At 35.2% G+C, this 13,697-nt stretch overlaps 1 protein-coding gene across 1 annotated transcript; it reads left to right on the top strand.

The window, feature by feature from the left end:
- The first annotated feature begins 11,352 nt into the window (after window positions 1-11,352).
- LOC112045486 (cuticle protein 8) lies at window positions 11,353-13,197 on the top strand. Its single transcript, XM_024081665.2, has 2 exons — window positions 11,353-11,470; window positions 12,067-13,197. Exons 1-2 carry the CDS (start codon window positions 11,459-11,461, stop codon window positions 12,580-12,582), a joined length of 528 nt encoding a protein of 175 aa, XP_023937433.1. The 5' UTR covers window positions 11,353-11,458; the 3' UTR covers window positions 12,583-13,197.
- Window positions 13,198-13,697: the final 500 nt, after the last annotated feature.

The following is a 13,697-nucleotide window of genomic DNA, read 5'->3' as shown; positions in this document are numbered from 1 at the left end:
GGCAAAAGGCATATTGTCGTCTCCTCTGTTTTTGGCCTACTGTTTTTGTTCCTTTTAGGCACCCTTTCGTATGTCACCGTTAAAGATCAAACTTTAAAACGAATCGAAGACGAAGAGATGCCACGAAACTAAATGTCCGTTGGCTGCATTATGATTGCTTATATTGCGTATAAAACTATCTGCTTTTTAAACGAGACATTTTTGAGTATTTGGGCCCTTAAAATCTCCTTCCTTCCAAAGCCAGTACGGTCAAAACTCCACAGTCGCCTTTTCTTGTTGTTTAAGCTCGCGTTACCACGTGGCTCCACTGGTGGATCCATCATTCTGAGTGGTGTCCATTTTGGTACCACACACATCATCTTTTGATATATCTAATGTCTTTTATTTTAATTTTCTTTATTTTTGTTGTCTACTGTGTATTGTTGTGTGTATGTGTCCTTACCTATGGTAGGAGCTTTGCTGACAAACTTTTATTTTTCATTCTTTACAAGTTAGCCCTTAATACAGTCTCACCTGACGGTAAGTGATGATGTAATCGAAGATGGAAGCGGGCTAACTTGTTAGAGGAGGATAAAATCCACACCCCAAAACTTACAGCTTTTAAAAATTTGCAGGTGCCCGTTTCATCAGATTAATACTTTAAAACAATTACGTGTAACAGTAGTAAACAGTATTCTAATATTTTTTAGACTTCAAGCTATTTTAAGGCGGCGGAAATCTCAGTAAAAACCTCGAGTTAACCAAAGAGTTAAATTCGATCCGCATTCCGTTCAAAGTCATAAGTAAGGCCGCGGTACTAAATAATACGTTATCATGGAAACAAATCAATTTAGATATTTCACGGCCTTGAACGTGTTAGCTCTGTACTAAAGATTAATATTACCAATGGTAATCTGTAAATGCGTATGTATGTATGCGGCTAAATATTTCGTTATTCGCGGATCTGACTGACGAAACTGACGTAAAATCTGCAAATTTAAACTTTATCTTGCAAATACCTATTGCCGAAATTACGAATGGATGATTTAAGAATGCCACTGCTTAAAATCACTGTGGTTAAAAGCTTTTAAAAAATGTCAATCAAGAAAAAAAATCAAAATTCTTTAAACCAACTAAGAAGACAGAAGATAATAGTTAATCAATACCTTCAATTAATTTATTTTTTCTTTATATTTTTGTTATTTATTTTGTCACCCAAGAACGTATCCCTTATAATCCCATATAAAATACCATTCCATATTCACGGTTTCTGTATTCGCGACACATTTAGAGAACGTATCCTCCGCGAATAATGAGCTTTTACTGTAGTGTAAAAAATGCTTTTAAAGCCACAGTCCAGTAGGTAGGTATTACAATAATATGGAGATGTTGTTTACTGTTTTATTAAAAACACGTTGACCGTTGTGTTTATTTAAACAACATTATTATGTCATTCATAAAAGGTAGCGCTGTAGAACCAGTTGCATCAGGTCACTGACACGAGATGAGTCGTGAATGACGCGCGTCATCGCGGCTTAGGCTGTGATGACTCACCGTGATAGTAATCATCTTAAATAACATATTAACAGACCATACAAGGCCAGGCCTCCCTCCTTATAGGAAGGGGTAGTCAGAACATTTGGAACCTTTACGTGGCTTACAACGAACGTGGTGAACTGACAGAAATTTCACGTAAGGAAAATGAAAGTAACGCAAAGTGACACTGAAAAAAAAATCTTATTCCGCCATATATACTAAAAATATGTGACAAACAGGACACTATTACTCTTCTGGCTAGAACTATGTTGTATACAAACTAATACAATGTATATTTTATAAAGTGGTGTTGCTTCTAATCGCCACAGTAAGGTGCACCATTACTAAGTATACGGCATCTATATTACGTATGCTACACCTACAGTAAGTATTAATTTGCATTTAGGTAGCTTTTTTATCTCAGTGTATTAAATGTTTATTATATGTTGATAAAAGCTTAATCGCTCCATGGTTAAAATAACTCGGACTCAACGAAAAGATCACGAATTAAATCCCCGTCTGTTGAACGATTATATACCCACTTCTAATACAGTCTTTACGGATATTTGAGGGGATAAATACAAAAGTCTTTAAAAAATAAAAAGGCTTTTTATCCATACATTTCATATGACTAGAAACAATATTTATAAAGGTGTTAGAATTCTCATTATCCTTAAACGGGTAGGGACTAATGGCGGTTCTCTGATTGACATAGGTAGATAGAGTCATTCAAGCCAAAAACGTTAATGCCATGTCAATTATTATAATAGTCTAACATTCAATGTACTGTTTGAATCACGTCGTATAGTCCTTGCGAACACCTAGCTACCTACGCCGATAGTTCGTACCAGGCACCTTTATCACAGATTGATTACTTTGCGGGGAAATGTCATGCTTTTTATGTTGATATAGATAAGTGAAGGCCACGCCAACGATTAAAAGTGCGTCATATGTGGCCTTGTGTCCACGGTCCAGCGTTCGTGGTGGTGTCGCGTCCAGCGTCTGCGATGGAGTCGCGTCCAGCGTCTGCGGTGGCGTCGCGTCCAGCGCCTGCGGTAGGGTTGCGTCCAGTGTCTGCGGTGGCATCAAAACCAGCGCCTGCGGTGGCGTCCGAAGCCTGCGTAGATATGGCGGCGTCGCACAACCTATTTTTATTGGATTTTTGAGCCCGTGGCGATTATTTACCTTTACGAGCTCTAGGAATATTAAATAAGGCCTTTGAAGGGCTTTTCAAAATATACTTTTCTTACAGACAAATTACAAAAAGCTTTTAAATAATACTTTCAATTCAAAAGCATCTGTTGGATTTAAATATACTACACAACTAGAAACTAAAGAATTGAAACTTGAACAATTTGGTGATGCTAAAATATAATTTAGTTCTAGGTATATCGTCAGTATCATCTTATTTATTTAATTCAGAATAGGTTAAAATACTTTTTTGTGAAGAACAAGAAAGTATTAGCGTAATTAACACCAATAGGTCGTAAATTTACATGACTTATTTAATGTTTTCCTGCTTTTGGCTAACAATATACCAGTTTTTCTTACCTCTGGCATTTGTGGTCAATTTCAGATCTAATCGTTCTCCACATTAGTACTTGGCTACAATTATTTCCTGAGTAACAAATTCAAGGCTGCTCGTAATTTGAAGGCTTTTTTGCAGTGCCACACCTTCAAACCGATTTGTTGTCTAGATATAAATGATGTCAAGAAATAATGTAGCATATTCTCTTGTAGACATATACTTATATCAAACGTATTTGTAGCTGCGAACTTATAAATGGAAATTCGAATAATTATAACGGCAGCTTTACACCATGGGCCATGCGCCTGCCTCAGTGGCGCTGCGGTATGCGTGGTAAATTTACAAGACCGAGGTCCTTGGTCGTCTATCGTGGGTTCGATCACCGGCTGGGTCGATTGAGGTTTTCTTAATTGATCCAAGTCTGGCTGGGAGGCTTCGGCTGTGGCTAGTTACCACCCTATCGGCAAAGACGTATCGCCAAACGATTTAGCATTTAGGGGTGTGTATTTTCATCAATCGTATGTAATGATTCCACCATCAAGTAAGAATGTAGTCAAGGGCTAACTTGTAAAGAATAAAAAATCCCATTAAGTACTGTCAGTTAGAGAACTTGATCGTCATACAATCTTGCATTCTACATTGTATTGGCATTGCTATCTGTGGAACTTTTGATATTTGTTTGAAGTAGGTAGGTGCTTGATTGTCATCTATCATTAGCTATGTACGAGTATGTCTATCATTACCAATAGTGTAGTGGAGCCATAACAAAATAATACAATATTACCCAATAGTAAGTAATGAATAGAGTAATCTCCTATTAATAGAAGAACAATGCTCAGGTGATAATGAAAGTAAAGAGATTCGCCCAATTCAGTCTAAACTTAAAGTCTCACGCCATGAAAATCAATATAATTTAATTGTAAGAATTGTGTAAGAAGGGATATCATTGAATGGCAAAACTCTCACAATTTGTTTATACTAGACGAGTAGATTTATTATCTAGCGAAATAATGTAAAAACGAGAGTTACTCGAATGCTAATGAGCATTCGAGTAACTCTCGTCGTGTAACTTAGCCGTTACACACGTGTTTATTATAAATATTAATAATACCAGAGGCGTCACATAATAATATTATACAAGATGTAATAACAATATTATGTTAAAGATAATGTGCGACAATATAAATTGTACTGCCCTTTTTTGAATCACTTACGCGTGGGAACCTATCGAGTAGGTTCTACTAACTAGTTTACATACTTGTTATCGATATGAACTTTATTAACTGTCTAGTGACCTTAAGAGACTACTAGAATTCTATTAATTTTATTAAAAGTTTATGAGTACATAATTCGTTCGTTAACAACTCATATTCGGCTGACTGCTGAGCTTGAGTTTCCTCTCAGAGTGGAGGGTTAAGCCAATAGCCCACCACGCTGTCCCCCAATGCGGATTGATAGACTTCACACTTGCAAAATTCTCTGGTATGCAGGTTTCCTCACGATGTTTTTCCTTCACCGTTTCAGACACCTTATATTTAATTTCCTAAAATGCACACAACTGAAAAGTTGGAGGTGCATACCCCGGACCGGATTCGAACCCACACACTCTGGAATCGGAGGCAAAGGTCATATCCATTGTGCTATCATGGCTATCACAGGTACAATTTGGTAGGCACGAGTACCTACTCGCAATTAGTATTATTAACACGAGCGAAATCTTTTAATTTCAAGAAACTGTATTTATTGAGTTTTATTTTGTACAGCATATTATTCAGAGAAAGATAAAGGGAAAACGAAGGTCCTGGTCCTGGTCGTAAACGTATATCTTGGCTCAAGAACTCTCTTTTGGGCAGCAGTGTAATTGAGTTTAACCTTAATGATTGCTAACCTCCGATAGGAGATCTCTATCCGATAGAAGGCACTAAAAAAAAGCATTTTATAAAAATTTCGTCCCTTTTATTCCTACAAATATTACAGTTTTAGACGAACAAACTACTAAGTTTTACTGAAAGTGAAACAAAATTATATTATGTATTATGTGTAATTTTATAAATTCGCCAATGCAAAAAAACATAATACTTTTCTTGTGTCAAGCATCCCAAAGTCGACCCGTAAAACTATAAAAAAAACTATTTAAATCCCAACAATAAATTTAGGCTTTATGACCTTTTAAAGTCTATTTCTGTTGAGCTCGTGAAGCTTATTGCTATTTTTACTTTTTCAGATGAAATCGTATAAAAATATAATGTTAACTTTAACATTATTAGATACTTCAGTGTCAATGACTTGAACACAAAGGCGTGTTAAAACTACTCCACTTTTTACGCCTCTAAGTGGCGTGAAATCGACTTTTTAACAACAAATCCACGCGTTTTATGACGAAGCTGAAACGCTTTAAACTTCACTTTAATATGCATTTTAAATAAAGGAAACGCTGAGTTTATCTCTATTTTGAGATTTTATTTAAGATTTTTATAAAAATAAACCTCGCAACTGAATTTTAAAAAAATATGCTAAGATGAAAATTTGCGTGCAATTTTTGTTAAAAAAAGGATAAGAGACCCATATAAGGTTAAAAGATTTTTAGGTTTAAGCAAATGACGTCATTTGGAATGCAATATGGCGGAATCCCAATTAACTCTCGAACTTTTTCGCCGTCTAGGTATTACTGAACAAAACCTAATGGGATTTTTCTGTAAACTTCCCTTGGTAATTTATTGAAATTACCGAAAATATTATTTTACAAATAAATAATGAATTGTAAATAATTACTTTGTGAGATAAAATATATTAATGTAGTTACTTGTTCTATTCGTATTTCAATTCGTATGTCAATAATTTAACATTTATAAAGTTTAACTGGATAAATAAGTACAATAAAATTAATAAAACCAAAGTAGTATTTAAACATTAACAAAAAGGTATAACATAAATATGAAAAGTCGCTAGTAATTCCAGTTTTCATGCAACATTATTATGTCAAAGATGCAATATAGTAGTTTGTAAATTGAAATTAAAAGGAAATATAAATATTAAACTGAATTACATATTTATTAATACACGCTTGTTGTTGAGGAAACAGTACCGGTTGCTTATGTGATTCATAAAGGTCAAATAAATGTTTTATCTTTGCTTGTAAGAAATAACAAGTTGACAGTAATAAGACACGCTGTAACTGCCAGTTCTTTTTTAGGGTTCCGAACGTACGTACAAAAACGGAATCCTTATAATATCACTTTCGCACATTCGGATGTTCGTCTGTTTTCTCGGAATGTACTGGACCCATTACGTTGAAAGGAGATGGTCCATTTCAGGTCCACTCTTGTACCCCGTATCAATAAAATTTAAAAAATACAAGGATTTAATTAATATCTAAATAAGTGAATAAATCTAACTAAATAAAAAGAAATAAATAAAATTAAAACCCAAGTTTTTGAGTTATATCAAGATGGCGCCCTTAAAGCAACTATGACATGACAAATGACAGCAAACGTCAAATCGACTACTGCATTGTAAACGTCATCAATCCTCCAATACTACTCATAATTATTATTGTTGCATTTCTTGGGAGAGAATTAATATTATTTCGAAAGAATTAAATCAAAAAATAGTTTAAAAAAATATTTTCTTTTATTTCCGCCAGGATACAATGACTTATCCTGGTCTCCATACAATTTTGCACCATCTCCTTTGGTACACACTTTTCTTTTTTATGTATGGCTTACGCTTGACCACGATCAAGCCTGATGGAAAGCAATGGTGAAGTCAAAGATGATGCGCGCTTGCCTAGAAGATGCCTATTCACTCTTGCTTTGAAGGTGCACAAATTATACGTGTCAGGAAACACAGACGCCGGAAGGGCATTCCATATTTTAGCAGTCACAGAATTTGATAATAAGTATCAAATTCTGTGACCCGAACGAAACCCCGATAAAGAAAAAAGAACGAGAGATGTTTTACGAACAACCTCTTTATGTTATTAGTAGGTATAGCTTGTTGGAGTTATATTTATATTGAGATTTGGTTTCTTACAAATTCCCAGTAAACTATAACAGCCTGCAGTTAGGGAAGCTGGCGACTCTACACCCCCTGTCCCTCAGAGAAACAAACCCTACAAATATAAAAAATATAATAAGAGTTTAGTGTTTTATTATTTATTAACTAATTAGTCTAAAAAACAAAGCAAAATGTCTCGTTCCATCAATTCCCAGTCAACCGCATACCATTTTTTTGATTAGTGTAATTGGAGATAACGTTATAATTACAGATGCAATGGAGGCTGTGTAACGGAGCGGAATCATTTGTATCAATTTTTGTTAAGGCATTCATCATCTCACATGGGCCAGCTGATGTGAAGTCTAATTATAGCGATTCTATGGTGTATGGTACAAGCTATAAGAATACTGTTGTCATATTTCTTTAATCATAGAGTAGGGGACGCACGCGACTCTGTCCGCGTAACTATCAGTTTTTCTCAAATCTCTCGGGAACTATAGATTTTTGCCAAAGATTAAAGAAAAATAGGCATATAGAGTGCACGGAACACAACGGTGTCGTAGCCGTTCCAAATACAAAATTCAAAAACGAATACATTCTCGAGTCATTACGACACGATGCATCAGTAATTTTTAATATTATTCAAGAAAAATACCGTCGTTTTTAAATATTTTATTTATTCACAAAAACTAAAAAAATAAGGTGAAGTATTTTTTATTGGTAAAAATTGATTATTATATTAATTTACGTAATTTTTGTTGCGTAAATTTTTTGGTGTTAAATTTTGAAATACAAATTATGATAAAAAGTTTGTATATGCAGATGTTAAGGAGAAGATGTGGAATTCCCTTCCGGCTTCTGTGTTTCCTAACACTTAAGATTTGTGCACCTTCAAGACAAGAGTGAATAGGCATTTTCTAGGCAAGCGCGCTCCAACCTAGACCTCATCATTGCTTTCCACCAGGCAATATAAGTCAATTCCAGATCAAGTCTATTAAGATTAAAAAAAAATAAAAAAGACGAGTGACGTTGGATTTTTGTGGGTTTCGCCGGCTTCACCACGCTGCTTGTAAAGACTCATTCTGAATCTGTATATTGTGATTTTTGCGGAATAAAAAATAGCTTATGTCATCCAGGTGTTTATTCATCTCCATTCCAGATGTAATTAGGTAGATTTAGTAGTATAATAGTAGTCGGCGGGAAAGGAGTAACAAACATACACACATACACGGCCTCTGACGGCCTCCGTGGCGCAGTGGTATGCGCGGTGGATTTACAAGACGGAGGTCCTGGGTTCGATCCCCGGCTGGGCAGATTGAGATTTTCTTAATTTGTCCAGGTCTGGCTGGTGGGAGGCTTCAGCCGTGGCTAGTTACCACCCTACCGGCAAAGACGTACCGCCAAGCGATTTAGCGTTCCGGTACGATGCCGTGTAGAAACCGAAAGGGGTGTGGATTTTCATCCTCCTCCTAACAAGTTAGCCCGCTTACATCTTAGACTGCATCATCACTTACCATCAGGTGAGATTGTAGTCAAGGGCTAACTTGTAAAGAATAAAAAAAAAGCACGTACACTCACGAGGAATCGATAGAATAGTTTGACGGGTGGGGATTGGATTTTGGCAGATACCAATCCTCTCGAATTTGCCTCTTTTATGTAGAGCCACTGAGGCTAACTTATTATTAACTTAAGGATACTTACACCATATCATCAGTACATCAATCAAACGTATTAGATAAAAGTGAAATGTTACGTGTTTCCAGTGCATAGAGCTATTTAAACCATACTAAGACATAATCAAGCTATTTTTTTTCTCTGTCTCTACAGAGATTAAACCCCCGGAACAGCTAAACCTAACTACTAAATTAAAGGTTGGCAGATATTGGTTATGGAGCAACATTTAGGTACTTTTATCCCAAAAAACATTTCCATTCACAGGATTTCACGCGTACGAAGTCGCGGGCATCCGCTAGTCTTTTATAATATAAATGTAATATATAATCTCGTCTGCCTATAAATTATACTACGAAAAACGCATAGCTTTTGTCACTCAAAATTAAACAATACTGTCTTTTGTTTAAGTCCATTGTAGTATGAACTGTATCCACGATGAGTCGCTTACTGTAAAGAGGTCACCGGATTTTGATGATCGTGAGGCGTCTCAATATAGAGTTTTAGTTAAAAAGCACACTAACGACTTTTAATTAAAAAAAATATTTGTATGTACATACGCATATTATGCATGACTGAAGAAATGAGCATAGCGTTGCATCGACCTTGTACCTACAACCGAATGACCTTCATGAGTCATGAATCGAATCATAGGCCTTCTTGTAGGCAATCCAAGTAAATGAGGTTTTTTCCGTTTCGCCGAACCTGCTGACAAATATCGGTGTCTATAAGGAGAAATTCCTTAAATCATGAACCCGGAGCCAAAATATTATTTGCATTTACATGCATCGTTATTTTTGATGTCAGAATAGATGTGGAGCTTATTAATGGTGGGTAAGCGTGTAATTTGACGCTATAATTACCACTATTATCGAAATATAAATAGTGGAGGTTCTTATTTTTATAGCTTTTTTTCCACTTAACAATTTTACAATACATAATATTCAATAATAAATTATTTATTTTCTATTTTACCTTACTCTTAATTTTCCCTACTACTACTACTAGCGGGAAATTAAAAATACTTTTCGTCGCGCGACATGTCGCTAGTATGTTCCAGCCCGCTTTTAGTGTGGCATCGCACAGATATTTCAACGTTCATTGCCACGGCCGGTGATTTTGAGCACAGGTTCACGGTTGCGTCGTCATGTTGCATAACTTTTATTTACATCACGCTTCGTACGAAATTTTATGCTCCGAATATGATTACGTGATGTGAGATCGAGATTATGATTCTGGTTTTATTTCGGCGCAACTTTCTTTAATATCTTAAATAATCTTTGTACAATGTAGCCTAGCAATCGGCTTGACTGTGTATTGATTAAGGGCATAGTCACCGGTGATTTTGCAGGCACATCAGGCTCAACAACTTACATTAGTTGATGTTAACCTCGAATATCCATGCTAAGTGCAGCTTCTCTGTTACAGACGAAGGTGTTCCATTTATGAGCAAGTGCTTGTCCCGTCAACGATTACTTTTATTTAAAAAAAGTAGTTGAAGTATATAAATTGGTACATATATATATTTGTTTTTACTAATCACAATTTTCACTTAAATTAAATAAGGTAAAGCTAAAACGCGAAAATACGTTAATTTTAAAACATTTTGTAGATTAATTGTCTGAGTCAAATATTTTCAAATAAATACCATAAAAACTAAGAATAAAAAGAATAATGAAATCTAAATTTTAAATAAATAAAACAAATATAACAAATATACACCATCAAAATTTTCATCCATAAGCAAGGTACCAATACGCTGGCGCTGTTACCTCTCTGGATGGCAAGACTTATCGTTTAGACCAAATAAGCGCCAGCTCTCGGGTCACCTGACGCATGGATTAATTTGTCGAAATTAAAAAAAATGTTCTTACTCACTTCCTCGAGATTACACTAAGTAGAATAACTTTAGCGAATGCATTCAGAACCTTCCGTGTGGAGTTTCTTCTTCATTATCATGTACTATTGGAACTCTAGATAGGGCATGGTAGTGACTTTGTACCATTGCCCTGGCATTCAATTTGTACCAATCTTTAAACGTTACATGCAATGCAATTGGTATTGTTTCTTCTTTCCTAGTACATTTGCGATGATCTGGAATGCCTTTACAATGTCATGAATTGGATATTATGAATTGTTACTCTATACTAATATTATAAAGCTGAAGAGTTTGTTTGTTTGGTTGAACGCGCTAATCTCAGGAACTACTGGTCCGATTTGAAAAATTCTTTCAGTGTTAAATAGCCCATTTATCGAGAAAGGCTGTAGGCTATATTTTATCCCCGTATTCTAACGGAAAAGAAAACCACGCGAGTGAAACCGCGCGGCGTCAGCTACTTAATCTAATGAAGATGTTCATTTGTAGATTCAATTTGTAGTAGATTTCAGATTTTTAGTAGACAATGATGCTTCTTTCTTCCTTAAACTAATAAGTAGTGTTTTTAAAGGAAAGTATGCTTAATACATGTTTCAATTTGATATTATACTCATTGTATAATCATCATAAAAATAGAAAACAAAAAGAACTTTTACTACTAACTCAATAATACCGAGATTATCGGATTACCTGTGGAATCTAGACGCCGAATAGGTTTAACAAACGCTCCACTTCCCCCAGATATTCAATACTCATTATGAAATAGGGTATCATTTTCATTTCTACATATATAAATTGACGGCGATCCATTTCAAATTCACACTTGACATCTGCACAAGATACAATAAACATCAATCAAAGAAACCAACAAGATGGTCCACCAGGTATTTGAAATTAATATTTTTTTTTATTTTAAAAATATATATTTAAAATAATTAAAACTACATAATTAATATAGAATTTTTAACCCCTTAAACCACGAGAATTCATGGTTTAACATAAAAGAAAAATAAATAATTAAAGTTAATGCTTCGATAGGATTAAGTTTAACGTAAAACGCATAAAGTCGTACATAAATAATTCAGCACCTCATCAAAATGTTCTTAATAAAAATTTAAAGGTTCCCCTTTCACTCTCATTTTGCAGCATATATCACACATATTTAAAAATTAAAATAATTCTTATTGTACTTACAATAAGCCTTATAATATGAAAATAGTAAAAATGTATACTCGTATATCAAGTAGTTAAAATATTGCACCATAAAATGACTGCCAATTTATAACAGTAAACTTCATTTGTTATTCCCATTTATTATTTCCAATGGAACGAATTTTAAATTTACAAAGCGATCACACGGAATATCCAATTACCCCCTACATCAAAGCGAATTTAATCTTCATTAAATAACACGCACGAACTCCTTAATAAATATCGCAGTGACAATAACAAATGACATTTCTCTATATCTCATTTGCAGCTGGTTCTTTTGTCTGGCCTGATCATGGCAGCGCAGTCCATGGTTCTTCATCCAGCCCCATTGCCGCTGTTCCTGACTCAGTATCCCGAGCCAAACTACAGTTTCGCGTATGACGTCAACGATGCTCATACAGGGGACGTTAAAAGCCAGCAGGAGAGCAGACGCGGCGACATCGTCATCGGACAATACTCGTTGGTCCAACCCGACGGTATCAAGAGAACCGTCGATTATACCGCCAACGATAACACAGGATTCCTTGCCACCGTCAACAACCAAGGCCAGGCCAGGTCTGCAAACCAGGAACAGTCGAACAGGCGTTACAACGTTCCCGAGCAAACCACCCGCGCTTCCAACAAAGGCCAAGAAGTCCAATACAACACTGCAAGCACCGCTTCCTACAGCACTCCTCAGGGTTGGCCCGATAACTCGCAAAGCGTCACCCCTGCCCCTGTCACCATTACTAGGTCGTCGGTCATTCACCCCTCTTTCTCGAACGGACACAATCCTTGGATCTAACCAGTTACACTACCAACTACGCACTCGACTATAGGCGGACCCGGCTTTAATTTCACAATTAAATTTGCATTTATTTTCTAAGCAATTCCAGTTTCCCAATTCACGAGTAGCGACAGCGGATATACTAGACCGTTCTGTGAACTGCCATCGAACACGTTTTAATGTGTTCATCGAAGCTAGTAGTGCTTGTCAGCGTTGGCACGAGCCATCGCCTTATCGCTTTTTTGTGATCTCCCTTTGATCGTGATATTACACGTCATATGGGTTGAAAGCGGTGGAATGCCCATATGCTGCTATTTTTAGCTGTATATTCTTCTTAATAGTACTAACTGTTTATATTCTATTAGGATTTGAATATCTAACGAAGCATAGTCCCCAAGTTTGGTTGTAGTTGCCTTGACTGTCTAGTGTTACAAATTTATAACAGAATATTCTTGTATATGCGCTGTCGCCAATTGCTGATATCTCTTTGTTGATTTTGATACCTTTATTAAGTTTGCTATTGTAACTTTAGACACTCGTTTTACGCATGCCATTCTAATGTGTATATAATATATTTATTAGATTGTTTTGTTATTTAATATATATTGTATGAATAAATGTGAGCAATTTTAATCGAATATTGTTTTAATCTTACACCTTTAATTTTACAGTTTTGTTTTTATTAAATCCTAAATATATTGTATCTATTTATGGCATTACAGTTTACAAATGAATAAGTCGAATTGAATATGATTTTTTAATAGAAATCTAATTGAAGGAAACTCAATATGAAAATAAAATTAGCATTTTTTAATGATTAAAAAAATAGTTTTTACAGAAAAATCACTCTGGCAAAAAATTAGTTATCATTTTAAACTTTAATTATGTACAATTATTTTGAATCTGCTTCAAAAATTAATATTCTTATTATTTGTAAAAATATCTTTACAGTCTCAAACCAAGTCGAGCGTTACATAATCAATAATACGATGCAATTACTGACCTTTAATTAAGACAACAATAAAACAATTTGGCCACAATCTGTTTTGCACATATTATGCAGCGTACTCCTGTTCAAGGTCACTCGCCGTTAATCAAACAGGTCTATAAAGCGAAAGCAGCTCGTAAACAAG

This window comes from Bicyclus anynana, chromosome 3 (genome assembly GCF_947172395.1).
Source record: "Bicyclus anynana chromosome 3, ilBicAnyn1.1, whole genome shotgun sequence".
Taxonomy (NCBI): Eukaryota; Metazoa; Arthropoda; class Insecta; order Lepidoptera; family Nymphalidae; genus Bicyclus; species Bicyclus anynana.
The sequence above is the reverse complement of the archived record's forward strand: the minus strand, read 5'-3'. Positions and strand labels throughout refer to the sequence as shown.